This window comes from Neopelma chrysocephalum, unplaced genomic scaffold (assembly GCF_003984885.1).
Source record: "Neopelma chrysocephalum unplaced genomic scaffold, ASM398488v2 Primary Assembly neopelma1_93, whole genome shotgun sequence".
NCBI classification, from domain to species: domain Eukaryota; kingdom Metazoa; phylum Chordata; class Aves; order Passeriformes; family Pipridae; genus Neopelma; species Neopelma chrysocephalum.
In genome coordinates, this window is record NW_020897755.1 from 303,400 (window position 1) to 325,964 (window position 22,565).

The window sequence follows — 22,565 nt, forward strand, 5'->3', positions numbered from 1 at the left end:
CCCCAAGGGTTGCTGGTTTGGGCTCCAGGTGGGACTGGCTTGTCCCATTTTCTGCTTCTTTCCCCTGGTGTGAAAGGCTTTGTGTCGGGCTCTGCTGTGCTTCCCTCCCCTAGTCTCGAGCTCCTTCCCTGTGCCTGGAAACTCCTGGTGCTTAACTTGGGGGAGGTTCTTCTAGAGCCCCTGTGCTCCTCATCTCCAGCAGCAAAAGCTGGATTCAGTGAAACAGCCCTTCCCATCCCAGTGAGCACTGGCATGGGGATCCTGCTCAGAGCATGCATTAATAGGCTTTAAAACTGGAGGGTTGTTGCTGAAATCATACCTTATCTTTCTCTCTTTTTCTTTCCTTTTTTTCCCCCCCTTTCTCTTTGTTTGTTTGTTGTTTTTTTTCCCCCCCCTCGGATCAGAACTGACCTCCCTTCCTCCGGTGTGTTGGGATCTTTACAGCAGCCCATGCCGCAGCGCCTCGCCCATCCCACCCGAGCTGCCCCTGCCACTGGCCTGGACCTAACCTAGGCTCAGTGTCAGCGTGGGCTGGGCAGGGGGCACCATGGGGAGCTCTGCCTCGTCGCTGGCCGCGGAGACGGAGTCGGACCATGGCTTCGGTAGCGCGCCCTACCCGGGGCACCCGGCCGTGGGCTGGTATAGGAGCAGCCACGGCGGCCCCGTGTGGGAAAGCGCCCTTATAACGCGGCAGCAGCAGCACCTCCAGCACCGGGTGCGAAGGTAAGGAGGAGGGGAAGGACCTGCTCGCTGCTCACCCGCTCACTGCTCACCCCTCAGCCTGAATCCGGCCGCTGCCTTCGGCAGACAAGTTGCTTTGCAGCCTATTTGTTGTCGTGTCCCTTCGCTCAGAGGCTCAGTTCGGTTCCTCAGGAAGCTACAGCCAAATTTCCACCGCTTTGAGTGATGCCAAGCCCTGTCGTTTACACGGGGTGGCTGAAGTCTCCTGCAGAATGGACTGCAGGACTCAGCCCAGCTCTTCCTCACTCACTTAATTTGTGAAGGTGGCTGCCAGGGAATGGGATCTCAGTTCCTTGTTTGCCGTGTTCTCGTGGCTCCTCTTCTTTCTGAGCTCCCAACCACACTGTAGTGTCACAGGGGGAGGGTTGTGACTCCAGGTCACAGGGAGGTGATAAGCCTCAAGAGTTTCTGATCTCAGAAGAGGTGGAGAAGCTGTTTTCATGCAAAAGCAGTGAAATGCTTTTGAATACCAGATCCAGGGGAATGAAACACACCAGACCAGAATTACTTTGAAAAAGAGCTCAGTGTTTCCAACCCTCAATTCCTGTTCCTCCTTGATGAAATCTGCACCTCAAATGTGTCTCCGAGCCATTGCCTCTGCCCCTTCCCCACCAGCCACTCACAGTGAGGAGTTTCTCTTCATGCTGGGGCATGTGTCCTGCATTCAGTCTCTGACAGGTGTGTCAAAACATCTAAAACCCCTCTGCCCGCGGGCTTGGCTACAGAGGCTGCTGTGTTTTGTGCTAATAACCTTGGAGCCTTTGCCTAATGCCTGCTTGGTGTAGATTCCAGCCTGGTGGGGTGTTTGTACCTGCTTGAGTCTGTCTGTTTGGAGCTGCTGGTCATTTAGGAATAGCTGCTTGCTTCTGAGTGTCCTGGCTTTCCACTGCAGACGTTTGCTGTGATGATCATGTAGTATCTGTGGTGGGGTCCTTGTTTTCTTGCCTTCCTGCTGCTGTGAGGCCTGGAATGTGCTGCACAGGGTCTGATACACAACTCCAGGAGCCTCTGAGGCAGCAACGTCACCTTTGCTCCTTTCTAGCCCTTTCTTGGGTCTTCTTGTTGAGCTGGGACAGTGTGGAACCAATTAGCTGTTGTCTTTGCTCTCAAACACAGCCTTGAGTTCGTGGCAAAGACCAAGAAACCTTTAAAAAGGGTATTTTGTGCAGTTCCTAAAATCTGTTGCTGTGTGTGCCAACCTGTGTGTCTGGCCCGTGGTTCTGGTCGGTGATCTGTGCTGTCGGGGCTTGTCCCCTCTACTTTAGAGGGATCCTGTGAACAGAGCTGTCCTTCCTGCAGGATTATCCCTTCTGGACTGGTGGTTTTCCCTCTCTTGCTTTGAGGAGTCGGGGAAGGTGACTTGGCTCACAGATGAGCACCCCAGTATGCCCATGCACAGCCAGCACTGGAACTTAGGAACTTCCAATGCACAGCTGGCCCTGGGCACTAAAAAGGTGATGTCTCTGCAGCCTCGTGTGTGCCAGTTCATGGCTCGAAGTCTGTAGCTTGGAGGAGGTTGAGAAACTAAGTGAAATCTTGACATGTGGAAATAAATTTCCTGAACAGCCAGCCTTGGTGGTGGAGGGGATGTCGGGGCAAGAACAGGAACTGCCGGTCTGGGTGCAGATAACACCGGTCTCCTGTTAGGACAGGAGTGGCTTTTCTGATAATTATGTATTTCCCCTGCTGAAGGGAGAATAGAACCCATCCCAGTGCAGTGCTGCGTGGTTCCTGGAGACAGGAAAATCACTGGCCATGATTCAGTGAGCAGTGAGTTGCGTGGGAAGAACTCGCTCCAGGCAGTGATTATGGAAGTGGGTTCAAAAGACCTGCTGGGATCAGCCAGGCATCAAAGCAGCGCCGCTCCCAGGGAGGGACGGGGGGGACAGTGGGGTGAAGGAGCGGTGGCTGGTTGGTTTCCAGAGAGGAACAGATAAATATATTCCTTTAAAGAATTAAGTGAGTCAATAGAACAAGGCAGGGTAGGTCGCCCGCCTCTGCGTGTCCTCGTCCCCGGAGTCGTGGAGTGTAGGAAGGAAGTGGAGTACTGAGGAGTCAATCTGAGGCCGGGCAGGAGTTCTGGGATAGACTCTGCTTTTCCTGCTGCTTTTCTGTCCCTGCCTGTGGCCGCCTTTGGAGCTGATAATGCTTTGGCTGCTGTGGAGCAGCACAAAGCCAAGCTGCTCTGGGCTGTCTCAGGGATGAACACAAGCCTTCCTTGGCAGGAAAACAGGGACACAAGTACTTAACGGGTGACTTTGGTCTGTATGTGATGGGGGAATTAGGGGAGGCTTCCCTCGTGGTGGGGTGGGAATAGAGGGAGAAATCAGTGCTTTTTGGCTTTCAAGATTTTAGAAGCTGGGAGGAGGCTGCACTGCCTCCTGTTGCCTGGGTGAGGCTGGTGGTGTGGAGTTCCCTGGCTGCTGAAGACAGGGAGACAGAAGGGAGTAGAAAAAGGGCCTTAGTGGTAAAAGCAGCAGACTTGTGACATCCACATCTGAGCCCCTGGTGTCTTCTGGACCAGGCTGCACAGTCTTTGTGTCCCACCTTCTAGAGAGGAGCTTGTCCCTGCCTTCCCCAGCGTGCCAGGAGGACACAGCTGCTTAAAGACTAGAGGTACCAAGTGTTACATGCATGTTAGTTAGAGGGATCTCATTGCAGAAATCTCTGCTTAGGGCAAAGATGTTGGTTTTAAATAGATCCCTGGTAGGTGTTTGAAGCCAGACAAATTCTGGCTCAGTTACAATCCCCTTGGGCTCCGTCTTGCTCATGTGCTTGAAGGTGCTGGCCTGGGCTCTTGTTGGGTGGAAGTGCTCAGCTGAGCCTGTGGATCCATCAAGGCCAAGCTTTCCAATGTGCCAAACCCTTCCTGGGGCTGAGAGCAGGAAGGTGAGTGCCCAGATCAGTGCTGGCAGCAGGACTCTGCTCCGGTGCTGTGGCTGCTGCAGTGGGATGGTTTGGGAGCTGTGGGATTGGGGTGGCTTCTCCTGCTGCCACTGGAAGTGGTGGTGGCACCTCTCCAGTGTGCATCCTTCCACATCTGTGAGGGGTTAGGAGGGAATTTGGGCAATGAACTGTTTCCTGATGAGATTTAAGGGAATATTTCTGTTCACCAAGTCATCATTCCCCAGGATTCATAAAGAGGGTCCTCTTGGGTACTAGGAACTGCTGAATTTTGCTCCATTCAGGAGAGGCTTTTTGGGGAAAGTACTGCAAGATCTGTGCAGCTGAATCTAAGTGTCTCTGCCCACTGCTTGGTTTGGCTGAAGCTCTCTGGCCTCCCCCTCTTCCAGAGAATATTCATTTTCTGGGGTTTCCCATGGCATTCTGCAAAGGTTTTGTATTTTTCTATAAAAGCCTTTGCAGAATGAAATACCTCTGGGTCACAATGACCGTGGAAGGAGGAACACACTCTTTTAGTATTACTTTTTAAATGCTAAAAATATATAAATCCTCCTGCTTTTGTTGTTGGCAGCTGCTGGGAGGGCACTTGCTGTGCCACCCCCCTGCTCCCCAGGAGCACCACTTATTTCTGGAGGGAAACTCGAGGCAAACCATCCTTATCCTCGGTCTTTGTGAGCCCTGTGGTTTAAATGCATGAACAGCAGCAAGTCAGAACTGCTGGGCAGCCTCACAGAGTCCTGTTTCAGAGCTCTGAGTTGTCTTGAGGCTGGTGGAGATCTTATTAACGGGACTCTGGCAAATGGAGGGGTGGCAGGGCCATGTGGAGGGGGAATGTGACTCTGTGCAGCTCCTTCCCACCCTCCTGTGTTGTGGCACTTGAGCTCCAAGTGCAGCAGAAGCAGAACTGGTGTCTGCAGGAGGGTTTAGTCTGGAGAAAAGGAGGCTCAGGGGGGACCTTCTTGCTCTGTGCAACTCTCTGACAGGAGAGGGGATCTGGGGGCGTTCGGGCTCTGCTCCCAGGGAACAAGGGACAGGATAAGGGGAAACAGCACACGGGGAAATTTCTTCATGGAAGGGGTGGTCAGGCCCTGGCACCACTGCCCAGGGCAGGGGTGGAGTCCCCATCCCTGGGAGTGTTTAAAAAAGGTGTAGCTGTGGCACCTGGGGACATGGGTCATTGGTGGCCTTGGCAGTGCTGGGGGAATGGGTGGACTCAATGGTCTTAGAGGGCTTTCCCAATCTTAATGAATCTATCATTCTATGGTTCTGTGTGTTTCTTGTTGGGGAAACCAATGCCCAGAGGAGAAGTGGGAAGAAAAGCTCCTGGTAAAGGATCAGGTGACTCTGCAGGGTTTCCCTGCTTCTGTTTTCTGTCATTGGATCTCAGGCTCAGCCCCAGGAGGTCTGGCAGCCTCAGTGGGCAGTGTCTGTGCTCTTTGGGGTACGGGTACCTGACAGAGCTGGGATGGCACAGGCACAGTTCATTTTCTATCAGCAATGTGCATGGATTTGTGTGTGCTCAGAGAGTTGATTTTGCACCTTGCAGGAATCACAGACCGATGGAGCTTGGAAGGGACCTCTGGGGTCCAGCTGGTCCAACTCTCTTCCCAAGCTCTGCCAAGAACAGAGGTGTGTGTGGCTGTGGAACAGAGGGATAACCAAAATGTGCTTTGACTGTGTATGCACAGAGAAGGGATGAGGGGGGAAAAAGGGTTCACTCTTCCAAACCACGAGGGTACTTTTATCAGCTCACATATTCAGGACATGCTGCTCATCACACTGGAGTGGAGCTTGTGTTCCCCACGTGCTGCCATGAAGTGGATGCATCCCTGTGGCTTGTGCTCCCTCTGGAAGTTGTGGCATCCAAGTTCAGCTGGGATTTGCTAGAGTAATGGTGTTCAGGTTGTCGTGGATACCTGCTTGCTGAGAATGTTGGGCTTGTAACTGTTTGCTCTCCAGTTCTCACCAAAGCCCACTGGAATTGTCTTGCTCCAGGTGGCGTTGCAGTGCCAAGGAGTTGGCAGCATGGAATGCTGTTTCATCTGCCTGAGGCTTCCAGCCTTGCCCATCCACTTTCCATGCTGGCTGCTCCAGCAGTCCATTCACTCACAAAGCCTATTAGTTGTTTAAATTGGGGCTATTTATAGCTCTGGAACCAGGAATAACTTGGAGGGTGGTGCAGAGCAGCAGAGACCAAAGTTCTCAATAGATACCTAAAGAAATTCTCCCTTTGCTCCCTGTGTGCCCCCAGCCTTCCCCATCTCCATTTCCCACACAAGCCATCCTGCCTGCTCATCCTCTCCAAAGGGAGGGCAGAAGCCAGGGCCGAGTCAGCTGGAGAATGTCCTTGGCTTTGGCAGTGAGTTTGGCTAAAATCTGACCAGAAACATCTGAACCCCCTGCCTGGATGTTGGAGGGCACAGCAGAGCTGTTCCTGCGACAGCACCAGCCTGAAGGAGGGAAAAACCAGCACTTCTGCCTGTTTTTTGGATGGTCCTGCCTGCAGTAGCTGAGCACTCTTGCTCCAGGGAAGTAGATTCAGGTCCTTCTCCAAGTGCAGGTGTTGGGGAATTTTCCTTTGGATGCTGCACTGCATGAAGAAGGTTGGCATCCAGCTTTGGCTGTGCATTGATCTATGGGCACATCCTCTTCCTGCTTTTTGGGAAGAGATCCTGGAATTTTGCTGTGAGGGAAGCTGGTCTCTTGTACTCTGTGCTGCAGGAATGTGTGGTCAGGGGGCTGGTAGAGCCCTTTGGAGCTTGGTTTGGAGCAGAAGTGTTTCCAGGTGCTGGTATGTTGGGGTAGGCTGGGAGAGGGATTGGTAGGTGGTGAATCTTCTGATGTTTTTATTTTATAAGAGCAGGGAATAGTAAGAGGAGCCAGAGCAGGGATGTTCTTCCAGAGTAACCCTTCTGCATTGCTCCCTTGGCTGGTTTTGGCTGCAGAGGCAGGAGTGTGGTCTTGTGTTTCATGGCAAATCACTTGTCCCCCTGAGAGGTGTCACACGTGTAGCCTGGAGCTGTGGAATGGTCTCAGTCCTCGGGAAGGAGCTGATGGATGTGATGACAGCAGGAAACTCAAGAGCCTGGCTGAGCTGCTGCAGGGAAGGAGTAAATGCAGGAGAGTGTGTGTTTGGGGGGGTTATTTCTTCTCCCAGGCCCAGGATGGGGACCACAAACACAACAGTGTGCAGCACCTGTCCTGGAGGGAGATGGACCTGCATTGTGGGCTTGTGAGAGGAGGGGTAAAGGCAAGAACATCCTCCTGCTCTCTGGGTGGGCAGGGATTTCCCTTCCTTCTCTGTGAGCTATTCAGTGCTGCTGAGTGCCCAGTGTTCCCTGGGTTCATTCCAGAGCTCACTGCTTTCCTCCAAAATCACCAGGTACTGGTTGCTGTGAAAGGCACAAGCTGGATTTCTCTGACCAGTAACTTAATCCAGTTTGACACTGGTGGCTCTGGGCCCAGGTTTCTGACCAGTGTGACTCAGAAATGGTGAGGGGAGGACACACAGAGCTGCATCCATCTCCCTCCACCCTCCTCCCCCTCCACGAGTGCCTGGCCCCGAGCTGGCCATGTCCCTGAAAGGCTGCCTTGATCCCAGCACGGCTGGAGCCTGGTGCTGTGCTGAATGAACCCTCTGCAGGCCTTTGTTCCCCGGGATGAAACACCCCAACAGAAGGGCAGTTGTTCAGAGACACAGAGAGGAAGGGTGAGGGCTGGTTGGGTGCTGTTTGCATTTGCCAGGCTGGGCTTGCAGCTCTCTGTTCCTGCCCGGGGATCCACAACCCACCCAGGTAGCTGTGCCTTATCAGCTGCTTTCCTCCACAAACTGCCCTGGGCTTTTATTTGGCTTGGGCACCTTCCCGTGCCTGTCACCCTGCCAGCCCTCCCGCTGTGCCTGGCAAGGCCCCAGGAGCAGAGCTGGCAGCCCGTGCCAGCCGGTGCCGCTCCCCGTGCCCACAGGCACCGCCGAGCCCCTGCGAGGGGCAGGTGCTGAAGGTCACTGTGAGGAGGTGTGAAGAACTGAGCTGCTCCTGCATTACAGATGGCATTTCTGAGGCTGCAGCAGGACATCCAGACCAGAAGGAAGCTGGAAGTGGAGTGTGAAGGCAGCCTGGAGCCCTTCTGGACGGCGGCAGCACCGGCAGCAGGAGAACCAGGGTGGTGTGGGGGGTGAGGAGGAGAGTTTGGGCTGCAGGTGCTTAAAGGCTGCCAAGTCAGCAGCTTGCTGGGAGCTGGAGGGGCCTTGCTTGCCCTTGCCCAGAGCTCGACTTGGTCTCCAGACACAGGTTCCAGACCTGCTGCTCCCCGTGCTCCCAGCACTGGGACTTGGAGTTGCACAGAGCTGGGTCCCAGCGCTCGGAGCGTGGCAGATTCACAATAGCAAAGGGGATGTTGGGAGGCTGGATCTTGCCACCTTTTGTGGGGAGAGGACAGGGTGTCCATACTGCTTGGCATTCAGTGACATTCCCCAGCTGTGGAGTGGGGAGAATGTGGACACAGGCAGGATCCTTTGTCTTCCTGAAAACTTGATTTTAAGCTACATACCTTGGAAAAGTGAAGGGTTGGTGGGTGGATAGATGTGTGTGTGTGTGTATATATGTACCTGGAGTTTTTTCCACTGATTCCTTGGGACACCAAAGAGAATACATCTTTCTATCAGTGCCCTGGTGTTGGCTGACACATGCCTCATGCAGCACTGGGACATCCCATCTCACCTGTGCCACCAACTGTACCTTCTCTACCCAGGAGCTGAAGCTTCTCCTACTGCCTTACACAGAGCTGCTCTGTCTTGTCTGTAGGGAGGCACAAATGTGGAGACACTTGGTGCTCCTGAAATGTGGAAAGACTTGTTTTTTTGCAGGAACTGCAGGGCTGCATGCCTTGGCACGGGGTGGACTGATCAGTGATGCTGCTGCTGCCTTACCCAGCAGTGACGTGTGCTGGGCACATCATCACTTTACACACACCCTAGAGAATCTCCAGCAAAGCTTGACCTAATGACCCGTTTTCCTTGGGTTATGTTTTCCTACAGCAAATGTTTAGATGCTCTGTGTCTTCTGGGCACACTGGTGCAGGCCCTGCAGCCCTGGCTTGCTCAGGGAGTGCTCAGGGAGTGCTGGTGGAGAGGAGGGCACAGCAGCTGACAGGGCCCATCTGTCTTGTGCAGCGTTTGAGCTGCTGTGAGTGTCTCAGTGCCCAGGGCATGTGCTCTCCTCCCTCCTCTCTGTCCCGTGTCTGGAGGTTGACAGTGATGTCCTTCAGGTCATCCTTGCTGAGCTTGCCCAGGAGCTGTCTGTGAGGTGTGTGTGACTTGAAGAGGTTCAGGAGCTTTAACCAAGAGCAGGAGCTGCCCTCCCTGGTAGGAAGCTCTGTGTCCTGCTGCAGGGAAGGGACGCTGAGCTGTTAGAGCAGCCCCAGCATGGCCTCTGCAGGGTTGCTGTGGTGTCAGGATGTTTCCCTCTGGCACATGGACTTGTGAGGGTTAATTGCATGTGCTCAAGCCAGGAGCATCCTCCAGAGTCCAGCTGTCAAAGCACAAACTTAAGCATGTGTCATCTTTACGAGGCACTAAACAGTGCTATGGTCTGAATTACCCAGTCTGGGGGCCTCCAGGGTACAGTATAACTTGTAGGGGCTTCCCTGGTAATTCCAACCTCCCTGACTGCTCCAGGAGTCAGCCAGATGTGTATTAAGGTGGCAGTAGCTCTAGAGCTTGGGGCATGAGCAGAAGGAGCAGGTTGGGGTGCTGGCTGGTCGTGTGGCTCAGCCTGCCTCAGTACAGCATTGCTCTGCTCTGCTCCTGGCCCTTCCAGCTCCACATAACTCACCCAGTCCTTCTCCCTCTGAGAAGCTTCAGAAATCAAACAGACCCCATTTTCAAAGTGCACAGTGATGCCAAACTGAATGTGAGGCCAAATGTGGGTTCCTGTGTGGAACCTTTCTTTGATGGGGTGGTGGGATCATAGTGGGCTTCTGGAGTGGTGACATGTTCTTGTGTCCTCCTGGAGCTCGGTGGTTTGCCCATGGCATCCTGCAGGGTGACATGGCAGCAGCCTGGGTGGCCTTGGGGCACTGTTGGCCACCACACCTGACTTGGTGCTGGTGGGGCAGGAAGTGCAGGGAGGGGTTTTAGGCTGGTGGGGATCACAACACGCTGAGGGAGCCCACGTGCTGCAGAGTGCACAGGTCAGGGCCCACTCTGCCCAACAAGGGTGTCTTATTGTTCACACTAGCCCCGAAGGTGGGCCCAGGACTGTCCTAGAAGCCATCAGGAAATAAAAATGCCACGTGGGCTGTGCATGATGAAGCATTCCCAGCCAAACCACAGGAAGATCTGCGTGTTTTATCCCTTCTTGGGAACTGTTGTTCATTGTCCCCTCTAAAGTTCAGGCCCGTGAGGGAGAGAAGTGACCTTTATAGGTCAGGAGCACACACACAGTCAAATCCATTGCTGTTGGTGGGACTCAGCCTGTGCTCAGGATCTCATCTTCTCCCATTTCCCTTGCACAAAGAAGTGGGAGATGCTTTCTGGAACTACCTGAAAGGAGGTTGTGGCGAGGAGTGGGTCAGCCTTTTCTCCCAGGTAACAAGCAATAGGAACAAGGGGAACAGCCTCAAGTTGTTCAGGTTGGATATTAGGAAAACTTTCTTCATAGAAAGAGTGGTTTAGCATTGGAACAGCCAGTCCAGGGCAGTGGTGGAGTCACCACCCATGGTAGTGTTCAGAAAATGAGTAGATGTGGCACTTTGTGATATGGTTTAGTGGGCATGGGGATATTTGGTTAAAGATTGGACTTGATGGTCTTGGAGGTCTTTTCCAACCTTAATGGTTGCAGCTGGAGCAGCACAAGGAGGTACTTCAGTGGCAGGGTTTGAGAGCTCCCCAATGCCTGGGTGGTTCAGTGTTGGATCAAGGGTTTGGCCTCATTAAACTGGAACTGCCAACCCTGTGGTGGTTTCTGTCATGAGGAATGAATCCTCGAACCTGCACTGCCTTAGCTCCTCATTTAGAGAAGTAAAGAGCAGGGATGCTGAGGTCCTGAAAGGCCAAAGTCTCCTTGGCTGTAGTTCTGAATTTCCATGTTTTGGGCAGTGAGGACAGAGGGCTGGCTCAGGGCGGGAGAGTTTCCCTGATGTCAGGAGGAAGCTGTTCTGTTGACATTTCACTGAAGAGGTTTTGCTTTTTTCTGAAAGCCACGTGTCAGCACCAGTCCTGCAGAGCAGAGCCAGGATTCCCTGAGAGCTACAGGGCGCTCTGACCCTGCCTTGGCTTCTCCTCAGAGGAGGGGTCGGGAGAGGCTCGAGGGGGAATCCTCTGGCTCTTTGCACATGCAGGGATATCGATCCAGGACTTGGCAGCCACATTCCTGCAGATGTAGTGTGCAGAGCTGGCAAACTTGGAGGTACAGGGGATAACTTAGCTCACCTGTGACCTCAGCAGGTAGGAATGGTGTTTAACCAGTGCCAGAATGAGAAGGCAGTGGGTGACATTTGGGATGGGGGTGTCCCTTCTCCTGTCCCTGGTGGCTGCAGTGTGGATGTCCTGTGAGCAGCCACCAGCCTGTGGATGCCCTGGCCCTTCGTGCCATTCTCTGCCAGCTCTACTTATTGAGCCTGACACTTCAGCTGCTGCAGAGATGGACTGATCTCTATTACCTGTACCCTGCCCCCCTGTGAAGTGAGCCCAGGTATTGGCACTGCAGGATCTGAGGGCTGGAGCACAGCAGCTGGAAGTGCAGGATGATTGATTCCATGGGGCTGTGAGAGATGGGAGCAGACAGCTTTGGAGCACTGGTGTTGCTCCTGATCCATTTCCCCTCCCTTCTCTTTCATTCCCTCTTTCTCTTCCCCCACCACTCTTCCAATTCTGTTTTAACAGCACTACAAATTGCAGCACAGATCTTTAGCTGAGCAGCAATTCAGGTTGGCAGTCACCAGTAAATCTCTTCCAGCCTCCCCACGAGAGGGAAGTTGCAGGGGATATAGGTGGGTCCTGAGTTTATGGACCCATCAGGTTTTCCTGGCTCTTGCCAGCTGTGGGTCCATAGCAAGTTTAGCCTTAGTCCCACATCTCTCTGGTCCCGGGAAACAGGAAAATTCTTCTCCCACCCCACACCTAGTACATTGGAAAATGGTGTGAAACAGCCTCAAACAAGGAATAGGAGGGATGCCAGCATAAGTTCTAGGTCCTGTTTTTCACATGTGTGACATATGAAGTTGTTCCCTATTCTTAAATGCAGAAGGTGGTTTTCATCTGGGCAAATGGACCTGTGCTTCCAAACTACCCTGCACATGCAGGTGCTTTTGTTTGCTGATGCACAATGTGTGTATCTTCTATGGGCTGTGCTGGGGGGAATGATGGAAAATAGCCCTGGAAAGGGCAAAACTTTTGCCATTTAGTCCATACAAGGGGTCTGTCTGCACAGTCCCACACCAGGAGCTGTTTGTCCCAGCAAACACATTTCCCAGCTGCCAGTCCTGTCTCCTTGGGTGAGTGCTCTGCCTGTGTTGTTGCCCCCTTCCACTGTGCTTGAGCTTGACCACCCTGTGAGGGTGGTGAGGCCCTGGCACAGGTTGCCCAGAGAAGCTGTGGCTGCCCCTGGATCCCTGGAAGTGTCCAAGGCCAGGTTGGACAGAGCTTGGAGCAACCTGGGACAGTGGAAGGTGTCCCTGCCCGTGGCAGGGGGTGGAAGGAAATGAACTTTGGGGTCCCTTCCAAACCAAACCATTCTGGGATTCTGTGACTATGAGACCATAATTAAAGTACAGACCATGTCTTGGCAGCTTGTTGACTGACTGTGACGCTTCAAAGGTGTTTTCCATGTTGGGTTCTTCAAACACTGGGCAAGTGTTGAAAGACACAAGGATAGCTCTGCCTGATGTCAACACAACTTGCTTTTTGTGTAATGTACCGGTGAGAAAAGCAAGGTGCCAAGGGGAAAAGCACCTGCTGCAGAAGCGATAGAAAACAGAGAGATTCTGGGGGTTTGGAGCAGGGGGGGTTTTGCAGAGAAGCACAGGGCCAGCAGTGCCTGCAGTGCTGGCTCCACATGACCACCTCACCCCGCTCTGTTCTCCAGGGAGCACGGGCTCTTTGAGGCAGAACACAGACCCTCACCTAAAAAGAAATTCTTTAATTGGCTTAAAGACAGAGAAATGAAAACAACAAGTAGAGGTTCCTCTTCATCCAGCTCGCTTTCCTCAGGGGTTGCTTTTGAAGTGATTGTTCAAACACACCTCAGGTGTGGGTAGCTAAATGGATGGAAACAAGTGTCCTTTGGTCCCACGAGTCCACCCTCCTTGCTGAAGCTGTCCCAGCTCCTCAGATGAGAGAGCAGCTTAATGAGTTCAGCTTCCTGCTCCTTTCCTTGTCTCTCCCTTCCCTGCTGAGAGCAGGTAAAGCCTGTACTGTAGAACACAGCTGTTGAAATCAGCCCCATTGGTACTTTATTTCCTTCCCACTTTCTCAGCTGAAGGGCTTCCATGCTTAGATCCTGCATCCTGGATCTCTGTGCCTTCCATGCTTAGATCCTCCTTCGAAGAGAAGCCTGTGCTCTTCTTCTCCAGGGGCTGTTTCAAAGAGGACCTGGAGACAGTTGATCAAAACTTCCTTGAAGGGTCTCCATGCCCAGGTCTCTGAGCTCCTCCAGTGGTACCATGGCTGCAGCTGGGGTGAGGGACACAGCAGCAGGTTTCTGGGACAGGGTCCCTTTCCCTTCCCAAGAGAAGCTGGGCTCCTGTGTTGTGGGATATCTTTTTTCAGCTGCACTAGCTCATATTATGCACAGAACCTGTGTTAGTGAATTGGGATAATGGAGATCCTCTCCATAAGCTCCTGGTTAGATCCTGGCACTGGGCTTGTACTGGAGATCAGACCTTTGTCCTGTTCAGGGGTGGCAGCTGTCCTAGAAAGGGAACAGCATTCCTGACACTCTCCTGGGCTGGTATAAACCTCCTCGCTAGCACTGAAGGACCTGGGGTGATGCAGATGAACTAGAAACTCATTTCCAGCCCTTGGTGAGGTGTTAGCAGGCAGAGGTGGCCCTGCTCCTCTGTGGCCAGGCACCAGTGTCTGGGTGCTCAGAGGTCCCAGGAGCCTTCTGAATCCCAGGATCAGATGCATGTTTTGTTCTCTTAAGGTTTCCCCCACATACATACACAAACCATTTAATAGCTGTAATAAACCATATGCCCCCGTTATTTAAATAGAATAAATAAAGATGGAAAAGCATCTGGAATTTCAGCACCTGTGGGAAATCAGCAGCTCGAGGAGGTGTGTGTGTAGTGGGGAGCAGGAGAAGGGCCCATAAAGGCAGTGTCAGCGGAAAAAGAGGAGTGTCTGAAAGTCTTTCATCTTCCCATTGCAGTGCTCGGATGTGACTCCAGCTGCTTTCTATTCCGGGATGCAGGGAAGTGTGTGCTCCCACACGTGGCTCCTGCAGCTTGGAAAGAGCAGCTCTGGATTGACCCAAAGGTTTGGAAATCGTTCTCTTACTGAGTAAGAGGAATTTAGAGGATGGCGAAGGAGCGTTGCCAAGACTTGAGAAATTCACATTTAGTTTCTGGACTTGTCTTAGACTCAGTGGTCTGTCAGTGCCTTGGCTGCTGTCTGGGCCCCATGGAAGGAGGATCCAAGGCTCTCCAAAACACCACAGTCTCCTGCAGGCACAGGGCTGCACAGATACACATGTACAAGTGTGTGCAGGTGTGAAGCCTTATTTTTTTCAGGTGTTGATGGTGATTCATAGGTTGTAGTGGGAAAATTAGTCCCAGTTCTGTCTGGAACCTCACCAGATACTGTGTGGAAAAAGGGAATGTGGCAACCAGGCAGGTGTTGCAAGCTAAGGAGGACACAGCCTTGTCTGTGTATTCACTGGAGACCAAATGGACACTGGAATTATGTTCCTTCAGAAGGGGTCTTCTGTGCTGCTACCTGTTCTCTCCTGGCTAATCCAGACACCTGGCATCCCAGATCCTTCTTGTTACAGGGCCCTTAAAAGTTAAGAACTTCTATTTCCTGATTTCCTGGACTGTGAACTCTCCACAGCCAACACGAACTTCACTTATGAGCTCAAGATGCAAATGTGAACATCCCACCTGTGCCACATTGCTGGATGCTCCCTAACCCTACGAGTCATCCCAGAGACACTTGTGCCCAAAAATTCAACCCCTTTTCAGGCTGAAGGGTCAAGACACGACCCCTGTGGAGAGGGGGATGCTGAGAGGTGCCGTGGTGTGTCCGAGGGCCGTGTTGAGCCCCTGCTGCTCCCTGGCAGCCCTGGGTGTGAGGGACGAGCAGCAGGGATCTCCTGCAGCCTGGTTCTCTGAGTTGCTGATGGTTTTCCCCCCGGGAGTGATGCATACACCACTTGACTGGCAGACCCTCCCCTGCGGGCTGCAGCCTCGGTGTGGTTCACCAGCTCTGACAGGGAGGGCCAACCCCGCTGCAGGCTCTCTCCAATTGTCACAATAAATTGCTTCTTCCTCCCGCTGCGTGGGGGAGATGCTGGTTCGTTTGCCCTGAGTCTGAACGGCACCTGAGGCGGCTTCTCCCCCCCCTTGTTGTTCCTCCCCCCAAGCCTGCGAGGAGAGCAGAGCCTGCTGCAGTTGGCAACAGGCTCCCCAAAGCACGCCTGATGCAGCAACAAATTGTGTGTTCTCTCGCATTCGTCTGCTTGACCTGACGTAACCTGGGAAGGGGAACAGAGCTGGAGGAGCTGCGGATGATCCGGGAGCAGGAAGGGCTGGAGCCATCTGTGAGGCTGGTGGGGTTTGCTCTGTTCCAAGCTCAGCAATCCACGCTGGCCAGGCCCTCGGCCCCGCTTTGCCCAGGTCAGTACAGCACACACAGCAGCTGCCCCGGGCCTGTGTGTGTGTTCCAGCACCTGGCAGGGAGCGGGAGTGCACTTGGAAGTTGTGTGTGGAGCCAAGGACTCGTGGGCAGTGAGTGTGTGTGTGTGTGTGTGTGTGTGCAGACTGCAGTACCCAGGTCCATCTGGGACGTTGCCCTGGGCTCTGCTCTGCGTCAGGATCCTCCTCTGGGATCACTGTTCTTTGGATGTGGTTCCTCATGTAGGAGAGGGGGCTTTCAGGTTTGCCCTTTGCCTGCTGACCTCCTGTCACCCAGGAGATGGCAGGGCTTGCTGGTTGGTGGTGCAGGCTCTGGGAGGAACCTCCATCCTCTCCTTTCCCCTCGCTCCCAGTGAGGTTTGTAGTGTAGCTGTGGTGGCTCGATTGCTGTGCCCTGATCTGACCACAGACTGAACTCTGGGGATGCCGGGAGTTGCCAGAGTTCCTCTCTCTTCCTCTGTCCCTTGGCAATCTTTCTTTCTTTCTGCAGATCAGTACAAAGCTTGTTGGCTGAGATATTAAGCTTGAGCTGCTGTCCTGAGGCACAGGACTGGCTTAGCTCCTCATTAAGGCCTGTTAATCATCCTGAGGAGAGCTTGACAGCCCCTGGCGATGGACCACAGTGCCCTGCTGCCTTCCAGCTCCCCAGGATGCAGGAGGTCCTGCCCAGGGTGCCCTGAGCGTGGCTGGCAGCTGTGGGAAGGGCCCTGCCTGCTCTGGTGTGGGACAGTGCCGGGGCAGAGCTTGGCCTGAGAACTGTCCTCCTGTGCAGGAAGAGCTCCCAGCAGCAGCTCTGCCAGAAACTGGGAATGTGGCCAAGTTAAAGCCCCAGGAGAGGAGGAGGAGGAGGCTGGGGGCTCTGCTTCCTTCCTGCCAGGCTGCAGCCCCCTCTCCTTACTCTCAGAAACACGAGTTTTTCTATCTCCCTCCATCCCAAAAGGTACCAAGCTCTTGATTCCTGTTGTTTTTTTCTTAATTGCACTTTGGAGCTATGCCTTGATTTATTTTATTGGGGGAATTAAGGGAAAAAGATGGTTGTTTCTCAAGCAAATAGCAGCCTGCCCCATGCAGCTGGTAATGGGCAGGGCTGGGAACTGGGGGGACAAAAGGAGAGAGGGGCTCAGCAGCATCCTCCCAACTCCTTCCTGTGCCTGTGCTGCAATAGCTCCCACCACCCCACAGCCCCTGCAGGGCCACGTGAGGGGACAGACAACCCTCTCCACACTTGCATGGCATCCCCCAACAGCAGTATTTTGCCTTTCAGGCCTCAAAGGCAGCAAATAGCTTTGAATTTCCATCTCATGCTGGGAAGAAGGAGTTTAATTTATTCTCAGAAAGTACAGGGTGGTGTTTTGGAGCTGAGCTGGTGGTTTGCTCCTCAAACCTGTCCCATGCCTTGCTCTCCATACATGAAATGTCCTAAGAGATATCCTTTAATCCATTCCTGAATTTCACCTGAAATCCTTTCACTCTGAGCTCTTCTGGCCATCCCTGCCACTTTTCCTGACCCAAGCATGATAGATTCTGTTGGGTTTTTAAATTAAAACCTGCCATGATTTGAAATGAATTAGTGCAACAGTAGTATTGAAGAACATCATCCTCCCAGCTGTTCCTGCCCAGCATCTCCCCAGTCCTAGAGCTGGTATATTGGTCGTAAATCCTCTCCCTGTTTTTCTTGATATTCCCTGATTTCTATACATCCTGTGAAAGCCTAACTTCAGAGGAGGCTTGGCAATTGGGAGTGGCACCTGTGTGACATGTCCTGCCCACATGCTCAGTCCTAAACTGCTCCCAGTTTGTCCAGTCCACCTGGGAGCCCTCAGGAGTGTGAGAGGAGAAGCTGCATCCAGGCTCTGGTTTGGCTTCATGTTGCTCTAGGTGTGTTTGTTTTGGGGCTCCTGGTAACTCCCACCCTCTTCTGGCACACCTTGAGGTTTAAAGGGCATTGCTCCATGGGGGGCTGTGCTGCAGCCCATCCCAGAGGTGTCTTGCTGGTCCCTGCTGGGAGCATGGTCACTTCCATGGTTTTCCATCAGTCCCCAATGTCCTGGTGTCAGGGCTACCTTTGCTCTGTAAATATATCCAGAGGACCAGAGTTTTGTGGGCTGAGAGCTGAGGCTGAACACTGGCCCTGGTGAGCAGCATCGCTCCTCTCTGCCACATCTCACCCGTTTGGCCTTTGCCCATGGCCTGTCTGGGTCCCTGCAGCTGATCCCCCCCTCACCCTGAGCCACCATTTCAGTCCATCTGTGTTACTGACCAGGGAAGGTCCTTCCAGGATTGACCCTTCAGAGGCTCTTGAGGAGTTTCCCAAGCTGCCTCAAGGCAGGGAAGTATTTATGGACTAGTCAGGGAATGATTAAATAACTTTTTGGAGCCCCTGCCCTTCCTTCAAAGCCTTCCTTCTTACCCAGGGGGATCTCTTCAGAGTTTGAAATTTTTCGTTCTTTTCCTCAGAAGTGTTCAGGCTTCTCCACGTGTGAATAATTCCAAGCTGCCTCCCTGCTGAGGCTGCTGAAGTGAAACCACAGTGCACATTTGTACTGAACCTGTTCCCAACATCACTGAGGGGCTGAGCGGGGCTCTGACGTGTGTGCACAGCGAGGAGCACCCTGGTGCTGGTGTTTGAGTCGTGTTCCCGCTGCCAGGGTGTGGCATCAGCCCTCTTGGCTCATGGTGAGATTTTGTCCTGTCATCTCAGCATGGAGAATCAAGCATCCAGGAGGTTGGTTTGGTGTCCGTGACTCTGCCACGCACTGGATGCTGGAGATCCCTGTGCGACTTCAGTCTCGAGACAATTATATTCCCAAATTCCCTTCTGCTACGTCCAGAGAAACTTTCCCTGGCTTCTCTTCAAAGATGAGTCTGAAGGTCCAAAAGCTGTTACAGCAGCTCCCACAATCCTTGTGTGTGCACAACACATTGGCACGATCCTGTTTGGGTCGTGGATCACGTGGGCTTTCAGTTTTTCTGTGTGGAGGCCTTGCTTTGATGGCTGGGAGTGAAGTTTGGGAGGGGTTGAGCCTTTCTATCCAAGCATCTTTTTATTTTATTTTAATTGTTCTATTCAGCAGCAGATCTGTAAGGTGTATCCTCCTGGTCTATGGGATTATTTCCATGGAGTCTGACTCTTTCTCCACTTTAGGTGCTCACGAATTTTACTGGACAACTTTATTTTACATGGGAACCATTCTGCTCAGACCAAAGATGGAGTGTAATTATAAAAACCACACAAAGTAGCTGAACCAATTTATACCAGGCTGTTCTCAAAACCACTGTTCTCAAAGGGTTTTCTTGCTACAAGTGTGCAAGAAGCTGAAGCTACAAGTATCCAGTGAAACTTGGGTCCATCATTCTTCCAGGTCTAGTCTGTTCTTTTATTAACCAAAAAAGATTAAATTCTTGAATTCTTGTGTTGCATTTGCTGGAGAACTGTGGACCTTTTGACCCCTGAAAGAGCAGCTTTTGTGGGAGCTGCTGGCACCCAAGCACTCCAAAATGTTTTAGCAGAACCAGAGATCCTTTGTGCTTTTTACACTCAGGTTACACCAATTTCATGCCACTGTGACAAGACCCTATAAAACTGCTGTACTTCCTTTGTGTATTTGCTCTTAAGTGGGTTAAAATAGCCACTATATGTGGATTTTAGTCAGTGTTGTGTAGTCAAAGCAAGGCAAGATACGGATGGAGGCCATTCAGTTCATCACCTCCTCGAGCCAAATTGAACCTGTTTAAACATATCCATAGTAAATACAGGCCTGAGTTAAGGACACAAATTTCCCTCACCTACTGTAATATTTGGGTGCAATTGGAGCTTGATATTTTTTGCTTTTGATTTCCCCAGGTACTCAGGACTGGGAAAATTAGGTACAGAGAAGGTAAATAAAGTCATTGAGCACAGGAATGATGGCAGCAGTAGTGCTGTGCTAAATTGGTTTCTTTGACGTGAAGTGTGATTGCAGCTGCAGAAATTTCCCCTGCTTGCATGCAGGGAGGCAAGACAAGGTTATTAATTATAACAACAGGCTAGAATTGATCTTAATGAGAAACAGTGCAGCATGAGAGGAGCTGAGGCTGTGCTGGTGGCTGTCCCCAAGGCTGGGGCTCCATGGGGACCTTCCCGGGCCTGTTCCCTGCCAGCTGTGGGGCTGCAGAGCCTGTCCCATGGTGATCCCGTGCTGCTGAGAGCCTCCATCCTGGGTTTTGAAGAGGCCACCTTGCTTTTGCCTGGGCCCTGCATCCAAGAACCTTGGGCAGGTGCAGGAGGTGAGACACCCAGTCCCTCATCAGAAGCTCATGAATCCAGAGCTTGCAAAACTTTTGACTTTGCTGACCTCTGAAATACTCAGTCTGCCTCTGCCGTTCGTATCCCCAGGGGTGGTTCTTGTTGTCCTGGCAGAGATTTGGGAAACCTGCTCATTAGCTGAGGAGCCTTTGGGAATGCTCTTGTCCCAGCGTGCCTGTGCTCTGCCAGCCAAACGAGTTTGCTTCTGAGAGCTCCTTTCTTACAACATGGGAGCAATTAAGGTGTATTAAAGGCTAATGATGCACAGCCTGTTTTTCTCACAAGACAAGCCTTCCAGATTCTGATTCTGCTTTGCTGATTCCATATGAAGAACAATGTCTCCTGTGCCTCAGTTTGGGATAACGCTCCCCATGTGTCCCCTGCCTCGGAGGGAAGGCACCATTAGCCGTGTTCCTTCTGGGGTGTGTCCCTTGGCATCCCTGCAGCAGCACTGGCTCTGCAACTACAGTGACTTCACCATCCCTGGAGGTGTTTAAGGTGAGACTGGATGTGGCATCAGTGCCATGGTCTGGGAAGCACAGCAGGGTTGGATCAGGGGTTGGACTTGATGATCTCAGAGGTCTTTTCCAACCTGGCTGATTCTATGATTCTATGAACTCCAGGTGGGCAGACCCTTCAAAGGCTCTGCTTCTTCCCTCCTTTTTCCAGAGCCAAACCCAGGGATTTTGGCCATGAAGAGGACTCTCCAAGCAGTGACTGTCTCCTCAACTTCCTTCCTCCATCAAAGCCAGACTTTGGTGTGTGTAACAGGAGCTTTCTGTGCCTCTGCTCTCCTCCTGTTTCCCACCACACTCTTGACACATTCCTTGGGGTCTCTTCCTGGCTGGCAAGGGTAGAGGAGTGTGTTCTCTGTCCCACTTGCATCCTTTCCAAGCACTTACATTTATTGAGCATTACTTTGGAATTGCCCAACGCTCTCAGGCACGTGGTGGGATTGTTGGGGTGTCCTGTGCAGGGCCATGAGTTGAACCCCGTGATCTTTGTGTGTCCCTTTCAACTCGGGATATTCTGTGATGCTATGAAATCCTTTCTTGCCTATCCCACAGCAAGATGTCCCCTCTCACCCCTAACATCTGTCCTCAGACAGGCAGGCCCTGTTTTTGGGGAGGTAATGACAAATTGCAGGGAAAGCTGCAGCTTGAGAGCATGTTCTGTGGTTTTGTTGGCTGCCAGAAAACTCTACTGCTGAGTGCACTTCATACAGACAGGGCCAGTGTTCTTTCTCCCAGAACTCTCATTAGCAGAGTTCAGTTTTCCCCTGGGAACTTCTCATTAAAACTCCCAGCCTCTTCTCTCCCTGGCTGCTGGAGCACATCTGAGCTGCCCGAGCTGTGTCCACTGTAGGAAAAGAAGCAGCTAAATAGGAACTGTGCAGGAACCCTCTGAGGTTTGGTGAAAGAAATTCCCAGGAACTGGAGTGCATCATAAGCTTGGGAAACTCTTAGTGTCTGTCTGAGCCTCTTGGCACCTTTTGGGGAGAGTTGTGTAGTGTTGATGGGTCTTAAATACCCCGTTCACCATCAAGTACTCATCCTTGCATGGTCTCCTGCTGCAGAATTAGACCTTTTTTCCCCTCCCTTCTGCTTTGATGAAGGAGTTTTGTCTGTTTGCTTTATTAAACAGAACAAAGCCTGTTGTCCTGCTTCAAATCGTTGCAGCTTATTACCGGTGGAAAATGCCATTTTCTGCTGAAGTGTAATTGTCCTGCCCCAGTGAATGGTCAGGAGCTCTGATATTGGGCTGGGAGGAGGTAACCTCCAGAAAGAAGACGTGTCCTGGCCGGAGGAGAGTTTGGCATGGAAGGGGAATGGGCTGGTCCCTCAACTGTTTTACCTTCCCTGATCTAAGCTGTGTTTTTGGGAACTTGCTGACAGTTTGTCCTGGATTGACACTAAAGAGTGAGAGCAGATATAAATATATGATAAAGCTCCAGAGCACTCAAATATTAATATTTCAGGATCAAGAAGTCTTTATTTCCGCAAGTGCTTCAACAACAGGAGGAATTTGTGTACTTGTAGTTGTTGTGGTTCCCTTCCACCAGATGAAGGAACAAAGGGAGCTCAGACGAGGCCCCAGTTCCAGTCCTGGCTGAAGGAGCTGCCTGGTGTCAGAGGCTGCATGAAGAAGGTGGTGACCTCTTTGGAGTTGTTTTTTTCATTCCTCCCCTGACCTCAGTGTGATGATCAGATCCTAGTGCTGCTTCACATGGGGGGCTGCATGTCCTGGGTGTTACAGAACTGCAGGGGGGCCAGTGCTGGTCCCTGTCCTGGGCAGTGCAGCTGGTTGTGGTTGTGGTGGTGGTGCCTGGAACAACATGAGGTGTCAGACATGGTGATAAAGCCAAGCTGTTCCAGCAAGAGTTTCTTAGAACAGCTTTGTCTCTATAGTCACCAGAAGGCTGATCTGGTGGTGCTTTTGGAGTTGGCAGGGTCCTGCTTGGATGAAGCTGTGCTTTGTAGCAGCTTTACATCTGGGGCTCCCTCAGCACTTTGGAAGGTGCCCTGGGGAAGGTGTGAGCCCCCAGCCCCATTCTGGGGGGCTGCTCAGTCCCATAAGGTACCAAAGACTTCCCCAGTGCCCCGTGAGGGGAGCAGGAGTGTCATTCAGAGAGCTGTAGTGTGAGACTGCTTCCAGTAGTAGTGGAGGGGCTCTAGAATGGTCAGGGGGCTGGAGGAGAGGATGGGGGAGCTGAGCTCATTCAAGAACTCAGCACAAGAAGGACACTGACCTGCTGGAGCGAGTCCAGAGGAGGCCAATAAGT

The 22,565-nt window shown here is 52.4% G+C and overlaps 1 protein-coding gene across 9 annotated transcripts in view; it reads left to right on the forward strand.

Annotated features, from left to right (window-relative positions):
• Positions 1-22,565, forward strand: part of CAPN15 (calpain 15) — a 53,543-nt gene that overhangs the window by 10,516 nt on the left and 20,462 nt on the right. For 6 of the 9 annotated variants that reach the window (XR_003535929.1, XM_027693697.1, XM_027693693.1 and 3 more), the window contains one exon: positions 405-723. The exons of 2 other annotated variants lie outside the window; for them this stretch is intronic. Coding sequence is in view for 5 of the 7 variants with exons in the window: in XM_027693697.1 (XP_027549498.1) it covers positions 548-723 (176 nt within the window). In the remaining 2 variants the exon portion in view is untranslated. Of the gene's footprint in view, positions 1-404; positions 724-1,874; positions 1,898-22,565 lie in introns of those variants that run through there. One more of the 9 variants, XM_027693700.1, reaches the window with a different exon arrangement.